The sequence below is a fragment of the Nerophis ophidion genome, linkage group LG23, assembly GCF_033978795.1.
Source record: "Nerophis ophidion isolate RoL-2023_Sa linkage group LG23, RoL_Noph_v1.0, whole genome shotgun sequence".
Lineage (NCBI taxonomy): Eukaryota > Metazoa > Chordata > Actinopteri > Syngnathiformes > Syngnathidae > Nerophis > Nerophis ophidion.
Window position 1 is genome coordinate 37,335,243 of NC_084633.1, and position 19,527 is coordinate 37,354,769.

General features: G+C 41.5%; 1 protein-coding gene across 4 annotated transcripts in view; it reads left to right on the top strand.

The window, feature by feature from the left end:
- Positions 1 to 19,527, top strand: part of LOC133541175 (retinoic acid-induced protein 3) — a 35,421-nt gene that overhangs the window by 13,936 nt on the left and 1,958 nt on the right. For 2 of the 4 annotated variants that reach the window (XM_061884305.1, XM_061884303.1), the window contains exons 2-4: positions 11,783 to 12,906; positions 18,674 to 18,729; positions 18,834 to 19,527. The exon at positions 18,834 to 19,527 is cut by the window's right edge and continues 1,958 nt beyond it. In XM_061884305.1, coding sequence (XP_061740289.1) covers positions 11,814 to 12,906; positions 18,674 to 18,729; positions 18,834 to 18,923 — 1,239 coding nt within the window. In that variant the 5' untranslated portion in view covers positions 11,783 to 11,813 and the 3' untranslated portion in view covers positions 18,924 to 19,527. Of the gene's footprint in view, positions 1 to 5,942; positions 6,085 to 11,773; positions 12,907 to 18,673; positions 18,730 to 18,833 lie in introns of those variants that run through there. The other 2 variants (XM_061884304.1, XM_061884302.1) reach the window with 2 other exon arrangements.

Sequence of the window (19,527 nt, forward strand, 5' to 3'; positions counted from 1 at the left end):
TTAATGAATTAATTAAAGTAGCAAGGATTGTGTCACACACACTAGGTGTGGGGAAATGTCTCCTCTGCATTTGACCCATCACCCTTGTTCACCCTCTGGGAGGTGAGGGGAGCAGTGGGCAGCAGCAGTGGCCGCGCCCGGGAATCATTAGTTAATTTAGTTTAATTAAGCCACGGGGAAGACCCAGGACACGTTGGGTGGACTATGTCTCCCGGCTGGCCTGGGAAAGCCTCGGGATCCCCAAAAAAGAGCAAGACAAAGTGGCTGGGGAGAAGAAAGTCTAGGCTTCCCTGCTTAGGCTGCTGCCCCCGCGACCCCATCTAGGATAAGCGGAAGAAGGTGGATGAGAAGTTTAATTTAATAGTTTAATTTCTTTACACTTGTTCCTTCATTTAGGTTTGTAAGACTGTAGATATAAACAAAACATAAGTATAATGTCCATTGTGTATTTTACATCAATGAAATAGAAGTTAATATATTCACACAATAAACTACACACTTTTACACAAATGGAAATGTTAAATGAGTTATACAAACCCCGTTTCCATATGAGTTGGGAAATTGTGTTAGATGTAAATATAAACAGAATACAATGATTTGCAAATCATTTTCAACCCATATTCAGTTGAATATGCTACAATGACAACATATTTGATGTTCGAACTGATAAACTTTTTTTTTTGTGTGCAAATAATCATTAACTTTAGAATTTGATGCCAGCAACACGTGACAAAGAAGTTGGGAAAGGTGGCAATAAATACTGATAAAGTTGAGGAATGCTCATCAAAGACTTATTTGGAACATCCCACAGGTGTGCAGGCTAATTGGGAACAGGTGGGTGCCATGATTGGCTATAAAAACAGCTTCCCAAAAAATGCTCAGTCTTTCACAAGAAAGGATGGGGCGAGGTACACCCCTTTGTCCACAACTGTGTGAGCAAATAGTCAAACAGTTTAAGAACAACGTTTCTCAAAGTGCAACTGCAAGAAATGTAGGGATTTCAACATCTACGCTCCATAATATCATCAAAAGGTTGACAGAATCTGGAGAAATCACTCCACGTAAGCGGCATGGCCGGAAACCAACATTGAATGACCGTGACCTTCCATCCCTCAGACAGCACTGTATCAAAAACCGACATCGATCTCCAAAGTATATCACGACATGGGCTCAGGAACACTTCATAAAACAACTGTAACTAAACACAATTGGTCGCTACATCTGTAAGTGCAAGTTAAAGCTCTATTATGCAAAGCAAAAGCCATTTATCAACAACATCCAGAAACGCCGCCGGCTTCTCTGGGCCCGAGATCATCTAAGATGGACTGATGCAAAGTGGAAAAGTGTTCTGTGGTCGAACGAGTCCACATTTCAAATTGTTTTTGGAAATATTCGACATTGTGTCATCCGGACCAAAGGGGAAGCGAACCATCCAGAGTGTTATCGACGCAAAGTTCAAAAGCCAGCATGTGTGATGGTATGGGGGTGCATTAGTGCCCAAGGCATGGGTAACTTACAGATCTGTGAAGGCACCATTAATGCTGAAAGGTACGTACAGGTTTTGGAACAACATATGCTGCCATCTAAGCGCCGTCTTTTTCATTGACGCCCCTGCTTATTTCAGCAAGACAATGCCAAGCCACTTTTAGCACGTGTTACAACAGCGTGGCTTCGTTAAAAAAAAGAGTGCGGGTACTTTCCTGGCCCGCCTGCAGTCCAGACCTGTCTCCCATGGAAAATGTGTGGCGCATTATGAAGCGTAAAATACGACAGCGGAGACCCCGGACTGTTGAAGGACTGAAGCTCTACATAAAACAAGAATGGGAAATAATTCCACTTTCAAAGCTTCAACAATTAGTTCCCTCAGTTCCCAAACCTTTATTGAGTGTTGCTAAAAGAAAAGGTGACGTAACACAGTGGAGAACATGCCCTTTCCCAACTACTTTGTCACGTGTTGCAGCCATGAAATTCTAAGTTAATTATTATTTGCAAAAAAAAATAAAGTTTATGAGTTTGAACATCAAATATGTTGTCTTTGTAGGGCATTCAATTGATTATGGGTTGAAAAGGATTTACAAATCATTGTATTCTGTTTATATTTACATTTAACACAATTTCCCAACTCATATGGAAACGGGGTTTGTATGTTATTATGAATGTTACTACATGACATATATACTTACATCATGTATATATTACATGTTATTATGAATGTTACTAGATACTACATATATACTTACATCATGTATATATTACATGTTATTATGAATGTTACTAGATACTACATATATACTTACATCATGTATATATTACATGTTATTATGAATGTTACTAGATACTACATATATACTTACATCATGTATATATTACATGTTATTATGAATGTTTCTAGATACTACATATATACTTACATCATGTATACATCACATGTTATTATGAATGTTACAAGATACTACATATATACTTACATCATGTATATATTACATTTTGTTATGAATGTTACTACATGACATATATACTTACATCATGTATATATTACATGTTATTATGAATGTTACAAGATACTACATATATACTTACATCATGTATATATTACATGTTGTTGTGAATGTTACTGCATGACATATATAATTACATCATGTATATATTACATGTTGTTATGAATGTTACTAGATACTACATATATACTTACATCATGTATAGATTACATGTTATTATGAATGTTTCTAGATACTACATATATACTTACATCATGTATATATTACATGTTGTTATAAATGTTACTACATGACATATATACTTACATCATGTATGTATTACATGTTATTATGAATTTTACTAGATACTACATATATACTTACATCATGTATACATCATATATATTTACAGCATGTACATAAAACGATAAGGGTTTTTGGATGCTTTTAGAGCGCTTTATAGGCGAAATAGAGCAAAACCAGTACCTCCATTGTTAGCTGACTTTTGCCAGCGTTTTTTCATGAGTTAGAATGCATAAAAAAAAGAAAAATAAGTGTTCTTGTCTTACATAAGGACAATGAATAATAGACCAAATGAAAAAGTGCAGTTAAATGTCGTGCAGGAGGTGATCATGACACGTATATGTGCAGTTTGGATCACTTTGCATGCATGCTCCTTGGAAGAGAAGTGGATTTAACTACACCCACTTCAAATAACTACACCCACATGTGCTTTGTCTTATTTCCTTCAAGCATGTCTCGTCAACTTACATGCAATCCTATTTCATTTGTAGTTAAATGCCTACTGAAACCCACTACTACCGACCACACAGTCTGATAGTTTATATAACAATGATGAAATATTAACATTGCAACACATGCCAATACGGCCTTTTTAGTTTACTAAATTACAATTTTAAATTTCCCGCAGAGTTTCTTGTTGAAAACGTCGCAGAATGTTGACACGTGCGCGTGACGTCTCGGGTTGTAGCGGACATATTAGCCAGCACCACTTACGGCTAAAAGTAGTCTCTTTTCATCGCATAATTACACAGTATTTAGGACATCTGTGTTGCTGAATCTTTTGCAATGTGTTCAATTAATAATGGAGACGTCAAAGAAGAATGCTGTTGGTGGAAAGCGGTGGATTGCAGCTGCCTTTAGCACCGAAACACAGCCGGTGTTTCTTTGTCGTGAAGCTTTAACACAGAGCGGTCAAGCGAACATGTTTCTCTACGCCAACCAGCAAGTTTTTGGATGGGAAAATTGTGATAGTAATTCAGCTCTTACCGGAGACTTCAGTGGATTATGGGACCTCCTCCTGTAGCTGTCAAAAAGGCAGCTGTGATCTTGGCTCCTCGGCGTCTCTCAGAGACACTGGCGTTCACCGCAGCCATCCGACTTTCAGATATGACTTTATAATCTATAATAATAATAATAATAATAATGGATTCGATTTATATCGCGCTTTTCTATTGTTATATACTCAACGCGCTCACAGAGAAGTGGGAACCCATCATTCATTCACACCTGGTGGTGGTAAGCTACATCAGTAGCCACAGCTGCCCTGGGGTAGACTGACGGAAGCGTGGCTGCCAGTTTGCGCCTACGGCCCCTCCGACCACCACCAATCATTCATTCATAATTCATCCACCAGTGTGAGCGGCACCAGGGGCAAAGGGTGAAGTGTCCTGCCCAAGGACACAACGGCAGCGACTTTGATGTCCATAGGTGGGAAGCGAACCTGCAACCCTCAGGTTCCTGGCACGGCCGCTCTACCCACTACGCCATGCCGCCCCACTATCTCATCTCACTAAAACACTATTAAAACAATAAGCAGATAAGGGATTTTCCCAATTCCAAAGACATGCACCTGGGGATAGGTTGATTGGCAACACTAAATGAGCCCTAGTGTGTGAATGTTGTCTGTCTATCTGTGTTGGCTCTGCGATGAGGTGGCGACATGTCCAGGGTGTACCCCACCTTCCGCCCGATTGTAGCTGAGATAGGCGCCAGCGCCCCCCGCGACCCCAAAAGGGAATAAGCGGTAGAAAATGGATGGATGGGATTTTCCAGAATTATCCTAGTAAATGTGTCTAATTACATCTGAGACACTACCACTGCCGTCGCTTTTTTTCTTGTTTTTTTTTTTTTTAGTGCTCACTCTCACTTTCCTCATCCACAAATCTTTCATCCTCGCTCAAATTAATGGGGAAATTGTCGTTTTGTCGGTCCAAACAGCTCTTGCTGCTGGAGGCCATGATTATAAACAATGTGAGGAGCCCTCACACGGATGACGTCACGCCCACATCGTCTGCTACTTCCGGTAAAGGCAAGGCTTTTTTTTATTAGCCACCAAAAGTTGCGAACTTTATCGTGGATGTTCTCTACTAAATCCTTTTAGCAAAAATACGGCATAATCGCAAAATAATGAAGTATGACACATAGAATGTACCTGCTATCACCGTTTATATAAGAAAATCTCATTTCAGTAGGCCTTTAACAGTGTGAATGTTGTCTGTCTGTCTGTGTTGGCTCTGCGATGAGGTGGCGACTTGTCCAGGGTGTACCCCACCTTCCGCCCGATTGTAGCTGAGATAGGCGCCAGCGCCCCCCGCGACCCCAAAAGGGAATAAGCGGTAGAAAATGGATGGATGGGATTTTCCAGAATTATCCTAGTAAATGTGTCTAATTACATCTGAGACACTACCACTGCCGTCGCTTTTTTTCTTGTTTTTTTTTTTTTTTTAGTGCTCACTCTCACTTTCCTTATCCACAAATCATTCATCCTCGCTCAAATAAATGGGGAAATTGTCGCTTTCTCGGTCCAAATAGCTCTTGCTGCTGGAAGCTATGATTATAAACAATGTGAGGAGCCCTCACACGGGTGACGTCACGCACACATCGTCTGCTACTTCCGGTAAAGGCAAGGCTTTTTTTTATTAGCCACCAAAAGTTGCGAACTTTATCGTCGATGTTCTCTACTAAATCCTTCCAGCAAAAATATGGCAATATCACGAAATGATCAAGTATGACACATAGAATGGACCTGCTATCCCCGTTTATATAAGAAAATCTCATTTCAGTAGGCCTTTAATGCAGTGTGAATGTTGTCTGTCTGTCTGTGTTGGCCCTGCGATGAGGTGGCGACTTGTCCAGAGTGTACACCGCCTTCCGCCCTTGTGCAGCTGAGATAGGCTCCAGCAACCCCCCCCCCCAACGGGACAAGCGGTAGGAAATGGATGGAAAATGGATAGAAAGTATACGACATTGTTAGCCTTGCCGCCCTCTACTGGTCACATTGAGCACTGCACGTATTAAAAGAGGCTCGCTCGTCACTCTCGGACAAAACCAACACGCCCACGAACACAAAATTCATCATGTGTACATCATTAGGATGTACAAATAGTATTTACTTACAAATGTTTGCCGATGGAACTTTTACACGTGTTGCTGGTCTGCATCAATGCGTCCGTCACTTAAAAAGATCCGCCAGGAAACAATGACTCCAGCATTCGCTCGCGGTGGAACATTTGTTGTCCATCTTCCGCCCGAATGTCACTGAGATAGGCTGCAGCACCCCTCGTGACCCCGAAAGGGACAAGCGGTAGGAAATGGATGGATGTATTGTTGTTAAAAGTCCGATTTTTGCCTTTAATTTCCATTTTTTTTCTCCCAGGGTTGAGATGAGTAATCTTCTTCTACTCACAAAAGTGCTGCGTCACTGTGACACATGTGCCTCGCTGTTGCCCCCTGCTTTGTGGCGGGAGTACTGCTAGTTGACAAATTTAAAGTTAGCATGCTAACATTCACGTACTAACCTTTTTAGCCAATTTTGCAGCTAAATCCCTCATAGTCATGATTTTTCGTGCTTGACACATGCTAACATTAATGTGCTAACGTTCCAGTAGGATTCTAGCATGTTAACTTTGCTAGCCAATTTACTTGATGAATGCTAACATTAATGTGCTAACTTTATTAGCGAATTTTGGAGCTCAACACCTCAGAGTCACGTAACTTGGTACTTGACACATGCTAACTGTTAGCATGCTAACGTTCCAGTAGGATTCGAGCATATTATCTTTGCTAGCCAATTTTACTTCTAACATGCTGGCATTAATGTGCTAATCTTATTAGCCAATTTTGCAGCTTAACACCTCAGAGTCACGTAACTTGGTGCTTGACACATGCTAACTGTTAGCATGCAATCATGCTAACATTCATGTGCTAACCTTTTTAGCCAATTTTGCTGCTAAACCCCTCATAGTCATGATTTTTCATGCTTGACACATGCTAACTGTTAGCATGCTAACGTTCCAGTAGGATTCTAACATATTATTTTTGCTAGCCGATTTTACTTGACAAATGCTAACATTAATATGCTAACCTTATTAGGCAATTTTGCAGCTTTACACCTCAGAGTCACGTAATTTGGTGCTTGACACAAGCTAACTGTGAGCATGCTAACGTTCCAGTAGGATCCTAGCATGTTAACTTTGCTAGCCAATTTACTTGACGAATGCTAACATTAATGTGCTAACTTTATTAGCCAATTTTGCAGCTCAACACCTCAGAGTCACGTAACTTGGTACTTGACACATGCTAACTGTTAGCATGCTAACGTTCCAGTAGGATTCGAGCATATTATCTTTGCTAGCCAATTTTACTTCAAACATGCTGGCATTAATGTGCTAACCTTATTAGCCAATTTTGCAGCTTAACACCTCAGAGTCACGTAACTTGGTGCTTGGACACATGCTAAGTGTTAGCATTCAATCATGTTAACATTCATGTGCCAAGCTTTTTAGCCAATTTTGCAGCTAAACACCTCATAGTCATGATTTTTCGTGCTTGATACATGCTAACTGTTAGCATGCTAACGTTCCAGTAGGATTCTAACATATTAACTTTGCTAGCTGATTTTACTTGACGAATGCTAATATTAATGGGCTAACCTTATTAGCCAATTTTGCAGCTTAACACCTCAGAGTCACGTAACTTGGTACTTGACACATGCTAACTGTTAGCATGCAATCATGCTAAAATCAATGTGCTAACCTTTTGAGCAAGTTTTGCAGTTGAGCGCCTCAGAGTCATATGACGTGGTACTTGACACATGCTAAGTGTTAGCATGGTATCATGCTAACATGAACGTGCTAACCTTTTGAGCAAGTTCTGCAGCTGAACGCCTCAGTCATATATTTGACACATGCTAACTGTTCGCATGCAATCATGTTAACATTAATGTGTTAACCTTTTTAGCCAATTTTGCAGCTAAACCCCTCATAGTCATGATTTTTCATGCTTGACACATGCTAACTGTTAGCATGCTAACGTTCCAGTTCGATTCCAGCATATTATCTTTGCTAGCCGATTTTACTTGACAAATGCTAACATTAATGTGCTACCCTTATTAGCCAATTTTGCAGCTTAACACCTCAGAGTCATGTAACTTGGTGCTTGACACAAGCTAACTGTTAGCATGCAATCATGCTAACATTAATGTGATAACCTTATTAGCCAATTTTGCAGCTTAACACCTCAGAGTCACGTAACTTGGTACTTGACACAAGTTAGCTGTTAGCATGCTAACATTCCAGTAGGATATTAGCGTATTAACTTTGCTAGCTGATTTACTTGACGAATGCTAACATTAATGTGCTAACCTTATTAGCCAATTTTGCAGCTTAACACCTCAGAGTCACGTAACTTGGTGCTTGACACAAGCTAACTGTTAGCATGCAATCAAGCTAACATTCATGTGATAACCTTTTTAGCCAATTTTGCAGCTAAACCCCTCATAGTCATGATTTTTCGTGCTTGACACATGCTAACTGTTAGCATGCTAAAGTTCCAGTAGGAATCTAGCATATTATCTTTGCTAGCCGATTTTACTTGACAAATGCTAACATTCATGTGCTAACCTTATTAGCCAATTTTGCAGCTCAACACCTCAGAGTCACGTAACTTGGTACTTGACTCAAGCTAACTGTTAGCATGCTAACGTTCCAGTAGGATTCTAGCATATTACCTTTGCTAGCTGATTTTACTTGACGAATGCTAACATTAATGTGCTAACCTTATTAGCCAATTTTGCAGCTCAACACCTCAGAGTAACGTAACTTGGTACTTGACACATGCTAACTTTTAGCATCCAATCATGCTAACATCAACGTGCTAACCGTTTGAGCAAGTTCTGCAGCTGAACGCCTCAGAGTATATATTTGACACATGCTAACTGTTAGCATGCAATCATGCTAACATTAATGTGCTAACCTTTTTAGCCAATTTTGCAGCTAAACTCCTCATAGTCATGATTTTTCATGCTTGACACATGCTAACTGTTAGCATGCTAACGTTCCAGTAGGATTCTAGCATATTATCTTCACTAGCAGATTTTACTTGACATTGACAAATGCTAACATTGATGTGCTAACCTTATCAGCCAATTTTGCAGCTTAACACCACAGAGTCACGTAACTTGGTGCTTGACACAAGCTAACTGTTAGCCTGCTAAAATTCCAGTAGGATTCTAGCATGTTAACTTTGCTAGCCATTTTCCTTGACGAATGCTAACATTAATGTGCTAACCTTATCAGCCAATTTTGCAGTTCAACACCTCAGAGTCACGTAACTTGGTACTTGACACATGCTAACTGTTAGCATGCAATCATGCTAACATCAACATGCTAACCTTTTGAGCAAGTCCTGCAGCTGAGCGCCTCAGAGTCATAAGATGTGGTACTTGACACATGCTAACTGTTAGCATGGAATCATGGTAACTGTTAGCATGCTAACATCAACGTGCTAACCTTTTGAGCATGTTCTGTAGCTGAACGCCTCAGAGTCATATATTTGACACATGCTAAGTGTTAGCATGCAATCATGCTTACATTCATGTGCTAACCTTTTTAGCCAATTTTGCAGCTAAACCCCTCATAGTCATGATTTTTCGTGCTTGACACATGCTAACTGTTAGCATGCTAACGTTCCAGTAGGATTCGAGCATATTATCTTTGCTAGCCAATTTTACTTCAAACATGCTGGCATTAATGTGCTAACCTTACTAGCCAATTTTGCAGCTCAACACCTCAGAGTCATGTAACTTGGTACTTGACACATGCTAACTGTTAGCATGCAATCATGCTAACATTAATGTGCTAACCTTTTTAGCCAATTTTGCAGCTTAACACGTCAGAGTCACGTAACTTGGTGCTTGACACATGCTAAGTGTTAGCATGCTAACATTCCAGTAGGATACTAGCATATTAACTTTGCGAGTTGATTTTTCTTGACAAATGCTAACATTAATGGACTAACCTTATTAGCCAAATTTGCAGCTCAACACCTCAGAGTCACGTAACTTGGTACTTGACACATGCTAACTGTTAGCATGCAATCATGCTAAAATCAATGTGCTAACCTTTTGAGCAAGTTTTGCAGCTGAGCGCCTCAGAGTCATATGACGTGGTACTTGACACATGCTAACCGTTAGCATGGAATCATGGTAGCTGTTAGCATGCTAACATCAACGTGCTAACCTTTTGAGCAAGTTCTGCAACTGAACGCCTCAGAGTCATATATTTGACACATGCTAAGTGTTAGCATGCAATCATGCTTACATTCATGTGCTAACCTTTTTAGCCAATTTTGCAGCTAAACCCCTCATAGTCATGATTTTTCGTGCTTGACACATGCTAACTGTTAGCATGCTAACGTTCCAGTAGGATTCGAGCATATTATCTTTGCTAGCCAATTTTACTTCAAACATGCTGGCATTAATGTGCTAACCTTACTAGCCAATTTTGCAGCTCAACACCTCAGAGTCATGTAACTTGGTACTTGACACATGCTAACTGTTAGCATGCAATCATGCTAACATTAATGTGCTAACCTTTTTAGCCAATTTTGCAGCTTAACACGTCAGAGTCACGTAACTTGGTGCTTGACACATGCTAAGTGTTAGCATGCTAACATTCCAGTAGGATACTAGCATATTAACTTTGCTAGTTGATTTTACTTGACAAATGCTAACATTAATGGACTAACCTTATTAGCCAAATTTGCAGCTCAACACCTCAGAGTCACGTAACTTGGTACTTGACACATGCTAACTGTTAGCATGCAATCATGCTAAAATCAATGTGCTAACCTTTTGAGCAAGTTTTGCAGCTGAGCGCCTCAGAGTCATATGACGTGGTACTTGACACATGCTAACCGTTAGCATGGAATCATGGTAGCTGTTAGCATGCTAACATCAACGTGCTAACCTTTTGAGCAAGTTCTGCAACTGAACGCCTCAGAGTCATATATTTGACACATGCTAACTGTTAGCATGCAATCAGGCTAACATTCATGTGCTAACCTTTTTAGCCAATTTTGCTGCTAAACCCCTCATAGTCATGATTTTTCATGCTTGACACATGCTAACTGTTAGCATGCTAACGTTCCAGTTCGATTCCAGCATATTATCTTTGCTAGCCGATTTTACTTGACAAATGCTAACATTAATGTGCTACCCTTATTAGCCAATTTTGCAGCTTAACACCTCAGAGTCACGTAACTTGGTGCTTGACACAAGCTAACTGTTAGCATGCAATCATGCTACCATTAATGTGATAACCTTATTAGCCAATTTTGCAGCTTAACACCTCAGAGTCACGTAACTTGGTACTTGACACAAGTTAGCTGTTAGCATGCTAACATTCCACTAGGATATTAGCGTATTAACTTTGCTAGCTGATTTACTTGACGAATGCTAACATTAATGTGCTAACCTTATTAGCCAATTTTGCAGCTTAACACCTCAGAGTCACGTAACTTGGTGCTTGACACAAGCTAACTGTTAGCATGCAATCAAGCTAACATTCATGTGATAACCTTTTTAGCCAATTTTGCTGCTAAACCCCTCATAGTCATGATTTTTCGTGCTTGACACATGCTAACTGTTAGCATGCTAAAGTTCCAGTAGGAATCTAGCATATAATCTTTGCTAGCCGATTTTACTTGACAAATGCTAACATTCATGTGCTAACCTTATTAGCCAATTTTGCAGCTTAACACCTCAGAGTCACGTAACTTGGTACTTGACACATGCTAACTGATAGCATGCAATCATGCTAACTTTAGCATGCTACCCTTTTGAGCAAGTTCTGCAGTTGAGCGCCTCAGAGTCATGTGACTTGGTACCGGAATCGCCCTATAATCCGGTGCGCCCGATGGTCCAGAAACTACAGCAGTTTTTGTTTTTCCTGTGTGAACTTCCTGTTTTTCCACATCCCAATACTTTTGTCCATGTGTTTCAGGGTGCGAGCGTACACAAACAGGAAGCAGAAGATGGCGTTCCACCTCCCCCTCCTCCTGGTCTTCCTCGGCCACGCCCCCTGGCCAGGTTCTTGTCAGCCACCGCCGGCCAACGTCAGCACCACGACGTCGCCCGCCTCCAACGTCTCCACCCAGAAGGTTCCGGGCTGCGGCGCGGACTTGGACCCCGCCTACAGGTTCCTGTGCGACCGGGAGGCGGCGTGGGGCATCGTCCTGGAGACCCTGGCCGCCTCAGGCTTCCTGTTCAGCGCCCTCCTCCTGCTGGGCCTGCTCCTCTGGTCCTTGTGGGTCTGCGTCTCCTTGCGGAACCAGCGCAGCAACATCGGCGGGACGGTGGCCTGCATGTCCCTGTTCCTGTCGGCCACCGCCGGCATCTTCGCCGTCACCTTCGCCTTCATCGTCCGCCTGGGCCCCGAGACCTGTCCCACCAGGGTCTTCCTTTTCGGGGTCTTCTTCTCGCTGGCCTTCTCCTGCCTGCTGGCCCGCTGCCTGGCTATGCTGGGCTTCGCCGCCGCCCGCGGCTGGGGGGAGGCCGGCATGGCACTGGGGCTCTTCACGGTGCAGGTGATCATCTCCAGCGAGTGGCTGATCCTGGTCTTGGTGCGGGACCGGCTGCCCTGCCAGTACAGCCAGGAGGAGTTTGTCATGCTGCAGATTTACGTCATGTGCCTCCTGGCCATCAGCTTGGTCCTGGCCATGCACTTCCTGTGGCGTTCCTGCGCCACCTACAGCTACAGCTACGCCGGCGCCAGCCACCAGCAGAGCCGGCAGCAGGCCGTGCTGCTCTTCCTCACGCTGGCGCTCTCCGCCGGCATCTGGGTGGCGTGGGTCACCATGCTGATCAGGGGGAACCCGAAGCTGGACCGCCGCCCGCAGTGGGACGACCCGCTGCTCGCCATTGCGCTGGTGGCCAACGGCTGGGTGCTGTTGATGGGCCACGGCTTGTCGCAGGCCGCCTTCCTCTGCCAGGGCGAGGCCAAGTCCAAGGAGTACCCGCTGAGCTTCGAGGGGTGGACCAGTCCCAGTGCCGACATCCCAGGACTCAACAGCCCCAAAGGGGGAAATGAGAACGGAAGCTTTGAGAACGAGCCGGAAAACCGAAGAGGTGAGGAACCTCGAACTCCTGACCGCCGTCGGTTAGCATGCTAACACCAGCATGCTAGATTTGTAGCTAATTTTACAGATAACTCAGTCATATTTTGGTACTGGACACACATTTACTGTTAGCATGTTAGCTTTTTTCATAATATGTTTTTTGAGCTATTTTGCCCCATGTTGTTAGCATGCTAACATCGCTGCGTAGCACGTTAACACCAGCATGCTAGATTTTTAGCTAATTTTATAGGTATTTGTTATATTTTGGTACTGGACACATGCTGTTAGCAAGCTAAAATTAATGTGTAGCAGGTTAACATTAGCATGCTAGATTTGTAGCTAATTTTACAGATAACTCAGTCATATTTTGGTACTTGACACGTTAACTGTTAGCATGGTAACATTACCATTTTATATTTGTCAAGCTATTTTGCAAGTATACACCTCAGTCATATATTTTGGTACTGGACACATGCTCTTAGCATGCTAATATTAATGCGTAGCAGGTTAACACAAGCATGCTAGATTTGTATCCAATTTTACAGATAACTCAGTCATATTTTGGTACTGGACACACGTTTACTGTTAGCATGTTAGCTTTTTCTGTAACATATTTTTTTAGCTATTTTGCCCCATGCTGTTAGCATGCTAACATCGATGTGTAGCACGATAACATCAGCATGCTAGATTTTTAGCAAATTTTACAGGTATCTGTCATATTTTGGTACTGGACACATGCTGTTAGCAAGCTAAAATTAATGTGTAGCAGGTTAACACCAGCATGCTAGATTTATAGCTAATTTTACAGATAACTCAGCCATATTTTGGTACTGGACACACGTTTACTGTAAGCATGTTAGCTTTTTTTATAATAGATTTTTTTAGCTATTTTGCCCCATGCTGTTAGCATGCTAACATCGATGCCTAGCACGTTAACACCAGCATGCTAGATTTTTAGCTAATTTTACAGGTATCGGTCTTATTTTGGTACTGGACACATGCTGTTAGCAAGCTAAAATTAATGTGTAGCAGGTTAACACCAGCATGCTAGATTTGTAGCTAATTTTACAGATAACTCAGTCATATTGTGGTACTTGACACGTTAACTGTTAGCATGGTAACATTACCATTTTATATTTGTCAAGCTATTTTGCAAGTATACACCTCAGTCATATATTTTGGTACTGGACACATGCTCTTAGCATGCTAATATTAATGCGTAGCAGGTTAACACAAGCATGCTAGATTTGTATCTAATTTTACAGATAACTCAGTCATATTTTGGTACTGGACACACGTTTACTGTTAGCATGTTAGCTTTTTCTGTAACATATTTTTTTAGCTATTTTGCCCCATGCTGTTAGCATGCTAACATCGATGTGTAGCACGATAACATCAGCATGCTAGATTTTTTGCAAATTTTACAGGTATCTGTCATATTTTGGTACTGGACACATGCTGTTAGCAAGCTAAAATTAATGTGTAGCAGGTTAACACCAGCATGCTAGATTTATAGCTAATTTTACAGATAACTCAGCCATATTTTGGTACTGGACACACGTTTACTGTTAGCATGTTAGCTTTTTTTATAATAGATTTTTTTAGCTATTTTGCCCCATGCTGTTAGCATGCTAACATCGATGCCTAGCACGTTAACACCAGCATGCTAGATTTTTAGCTAATTTTACAGGTATCTGTCATATTTTGGTACTGGACACATGCTGTTAGCAAGCTAAAATTAATGTGTAGCAGGTTAACACCAGCATGCTAGATTTGTAGCTAATTTTACAGATAACTCAGTCATATTTTGGTACTGGACACACGTTTACTGTTAGCATGTTAGCTTTTTTTGTAATATAATTTTTGAGCTATTTTGCCCCATTCTGTTAGCATGCTAACATCGATGGGTAGCAGGATAACATCAGCTTGCTAGATTTTTAGCTAATTTTACAGATAGCTGTCATAATTTGGTACTGGACACATGCTGTTAGCATGCTAACATTAATGTGTGGCAGGTTAACATTAGCATGCTAGATTTTTAGCTAATTTTACAGGTAACTGTCATATTTTGGTACTTGACACGTTAACTGTTAGTATGGTAACATTACCATGTTAATTTTTGTCAAGCTATTTTGCAAGTATACACCTCAGTCATATATTTTGGTACTGGACACATGCTGTTAGCATGCTAACATTAATGCATAGCAGGTTAACACCAGCATGTTAGATTTTTAGCTAATTTTACAGGTATCGGTCTTATTTTGGTACTGGACACATGCTGTTAGCAAGCTAAAATTAATGTGTAGCAGGTTAACACCAGCATGCTAGATTTGTAGCTAATTTTACAGATAACTCAGTCATATTTTGGTACTGGACACACGTTTACCGTTAGCATGTTAGCTTTTTTTATAATATATTTTTTGAGCTAAAAGCCTGCACGTTGGAGTTCAACCCGGTGGACGAGAGGGTAGCTTCCCTCCGCCTTCGGGTGGGGGGACGGGTCCTGACTGTTGTTTGTGCTTACGCACCAAACAGCAGTTCAGAGTACACACCCTTTTTGGGTACACTTTAGGGAGTACTGGAACGTGCTCCCTCGAATGATTCTTTTGTCCTACTGGGGGACTTCAATGCTCATGTTGGCAACGACAGTGAAACCTGGAGAGGCGTGATTGGGAAGAATGGCCGCCCGATCTGAACCCGAGTGGTGTTTTGTTATTGGACTTTTGTGCTCGTCACAGTTTGTCCATAACAAAAACCATGTTCAAACATAAGGGTGTCCATATGTGCACTTGGCACCAGGACACCCTAGGCCGCAGTTCCATGATTGACTTTGTAGTTGTGTCATCGGATTTGCGGCCTCATGTTTTGGACATTCGTGTGAAGAGAGGGGCGGCGCTTTCTACCGACCACCACCTGGTGGTGAGTTGGCTGCGATGGTGGGGGAGGATGCTGGACAGACCTGGCAGGCCCAAACGCATTGTGAGGGTCTGCTGGGAACGTCTGGCAGAGTCTCCTGTCAGAGAAAGTTTCAATTCCCACCTCCGGAAGAACTTTGAACATGTCACGAGGGAGGTGCTGGACATTGAGTCCGAGTGGACTATGTTCCGAACCTCTTGTCGAGGCGGCAGATTGGAGCTGTGGCCGCAAGGTAGTTGGTGCCTGTCGGGGCGGTAATCCTAGAACCCGTTGGTGGACACCGCCGGTGAGGGATGCCGTCAAGCTGAAGAAAGAGTCCTATATTGGGTTCTTTTGGCTCATAGGACTCCGGAGGCAGTGGACAGGTACCGACAGGCCAAGCGGTGTGCAGCTTCAGTGGTCGCGAAGCCATAGAAAACGACTTCCGAACGGCTTCAAAGCGATTCTGGACCACCATCCGCTGCCTCAGGAAGGGGAAGCAGTGCACTATCAACACCATGTATGGTGCGGATGGTGTTCTGCTGACCTCAACTGTGAAAGTTGTGGATAGGTGGAAGGAATACTTCGAAGACCTCCTCAATCCCACCAACACGTCTTTAGATGAAGAAGCAGTGCCTAGGGAATCTGTGGTGGACTCTCCTATTTCTGGGGCTGAGGTTGCTGAGGTAGTTAAAAAGCTCCTCGGTGGCAAGGCCCCGGGGGTGGATGAGATCCGCCCGGAGTTCCTTAAGGCTCTGGATGCTGTGGGGCTGTCTTGGTTGACAAGACTCTGCAGCACCGCGTGGACATCGGGGGCGGTACCTCTGGATTGGCAGACCGGGGTGGTGGTCCCTCTCTTTAAGAAGGGGGACCGGAGGGTGTGTTCCAACTATGGTGGGATCACACTCCTCAGCCTTCCCGGTAAGGTTTATTCAGGTGTACTGGAGAGGAGGCTACGCCGGATAGTCGAACCTCGGATTCAGGAGGAACAGTGTGGTTTTTGTCCTGGTCGTGGAACTGTGGACCAGCTCTATACTCTAACGTTAATGCATAGCATGTTAACATAACCTTGCTAGATTTGTAGCTAATTTTACAGGTAACTGTCATATTTTGGTACTGGACACGAGTTTACTGTTAGCATGTTATTTTTTATATATTTATACTTGTAACTATTTTACAGGCATACACCTCAGTCATATATTTTGGTATTGGACACCTGCAGTTAGCATGCTAATAATAATGTGTAGTAGGTTAACACCAGCATGCTAGATTTTTAGTTAATTTTACAGGTAAGTCAGTCATATTTTGGTACTTGAGATGTTAACAGTTAGCATGCTAACGTTAGCATGTTAGTTTTTTTTAAGCTATTTTACAGGTATACTCCTCAGGCATATATTTTGGTACTTGACGCATGCTGTTAGCATGCTAACATTAATGCGTAGCACGGTAACACTGTCATGCTAGATTTTTTAGCTAATTTTACAGGTAACTCAGTCATATGTTGGTACTTGACATGTTATTTGTTAGCATGCTAGGATTTTTCCCAGCTATTTTGCAGGTATACACTTCAGTCATATTTTGGTACTGGACATGTGTTTACTGTTAGCATGTTGTTGTTTTTTTAAAATGTTTTTTAGCATGTTTATTTTTTTTTCATGGTTTAGCTATTTTACAGGCATACACCTCAGTCATATATTTTGGTATTGGACACCTGCAGTTAGCATGCTAATATTAATGTGTAGTAGGTTAACATCAGCATGCTAGATTTTTTGTTAATTTTACAGGTAAGTCAGTCATATTTTGGTACTTGAGATGTTAACGGTTAGCATGCTAACGTTGGCATGTTAGTTTTTTTTAAGCTATTTTGCAGGTATACTCCTCAGTCGTATATTTTGGTACTTGACGCATGCTAATAGAATGCTAACATTAATGCGTAGCAGGGTAACACCATCATGCTAGATTTTTTTAGCTAATTTTACAGGTAACTCAGTCATATTTTGGTACTTGACACGTTATCTGTTAGCATGCTAGGTTTTTTTCCCAGCTATTTTGCAGGTATACACTTCAGTCATATTTTGGTATTGGATGGGTGTTTACTGTTAGCATGTTTTTTTTTGTTTTTTTAACGTTTTTTAGCATGTTTATTTTTTTCATGTTTTAGCTATTTTACAGGTATATCCTTCAGTTATATATTTTGCTACTGGACACATGCTGTTAGCATGCTAGGTTTTTTTCCCAGCTATTTTGCAGGTATACACTTCAGTCATATTTTGGTACTGGACATGTGTTTACTGTTAGCATGTTTTTTTGTTGTTTTTAAAAATATGTTTTTTAGCATGTTTATTTTTTTTTCATGTTTTAGCTATTTTACAGGCATACACCTCAGTCATATATTTTGGTACTGGACACCTGCAGTTAGCATGCTAATATTAATGTGTAGTAGGTTAACACCAGCATGCTAGATTTTTAGTTAATTTTACGAGTAAGTCAGTCATATTTTGGTACTTGAGATGTTGACAGTTAGCATTCTAACGTTAGCATGTTAGTTTTTTTTAAGCTATTTTGCAGGTATACACCCCGGTCATATTTTGTTACTGGACACCTATTTACTGTTAGCATGTTAGTTTTTGTTTAAAATATATTTGTTTAGCTATTTTACAGGTATACAACTCAGTCATATATTTTGGTGCTTGACACATGCTGTTAGCATGCTAACGTTAGCATGTTAGGTCTTTTTCAAGCTATTTTGCAATTACTTGAAACATGCTAACTTTTAGCGTGCTTTCAAACTCGTTTCCGGCCGAAGTCCGACGAGTCGTCATTTTGTTGTCCGAGGCTATCTGGCTAGCGTGCTAAATGCTAACGCACCTTTTTCCCTTCAGGCAGACGAGTGGACGCCTCGCTGAGATCGCCGTATGAATCTGGCTTCTCCATGACGGTGAGTGCCGCCTCCAGCTTCAGCGTCATTAGACAGCGCCACCTTTCACCTCACATTCGACAAAGTGCTAGCTCGAGTGTCAAAAAGTGCGGGTTGTGTTGCAGGAAGTGGCGGGCGGTAAAGATTACAGCATTCCTCGGCCTCAGAGCACCAACCTCACAGAACCTTACGACGACTACTACGGACCCCTGTGACCAGCGCACACAAACACACGGCGAGAACGTCCCGAGTGCATTTCATGTAAATACTTCTCACTTTTTCACCAGGAATGTAGTTTTTTTATCCAATGTAGAGGAAAAGAATCATTTTGCAATGCCGTCTGCTGAAAATGATGGAAAGTGCCACGCCCCTAAGTTTGAATTGCCACAAAAGGTATTTTAAGCTGTTCGACACTCTGGCGTCATGTTTCGTGTGTCAGGTAAACCACGGTGAACTGTATATATATATGTATATATATATATATATATATATATATACTCAGGTAAAAGCTAAATAAAAAGGTATAAAGGTATTGTAACAACAATGTCTCCCACAGGACTGCAATCTGGGGTGGTGGGTTGCTCAATTGGCAAATTGGCCATCAGCATGTACATGTATTTTTTGTGTTGCAAAAAAATAAATAAATAAAGATTTTAAGAATAAAAAAACATTTTTAAATGTCGCAAATAAGATGGAGCTGCCCGTGAATGTAGGCTATATCGGCATTATTTTTTAAATATTATTTTATTATTATTTTGTTATTGTTGTTATTATTATTATAATTATTGTTATCATTTTTGTTTTTATTATTTGAGTATT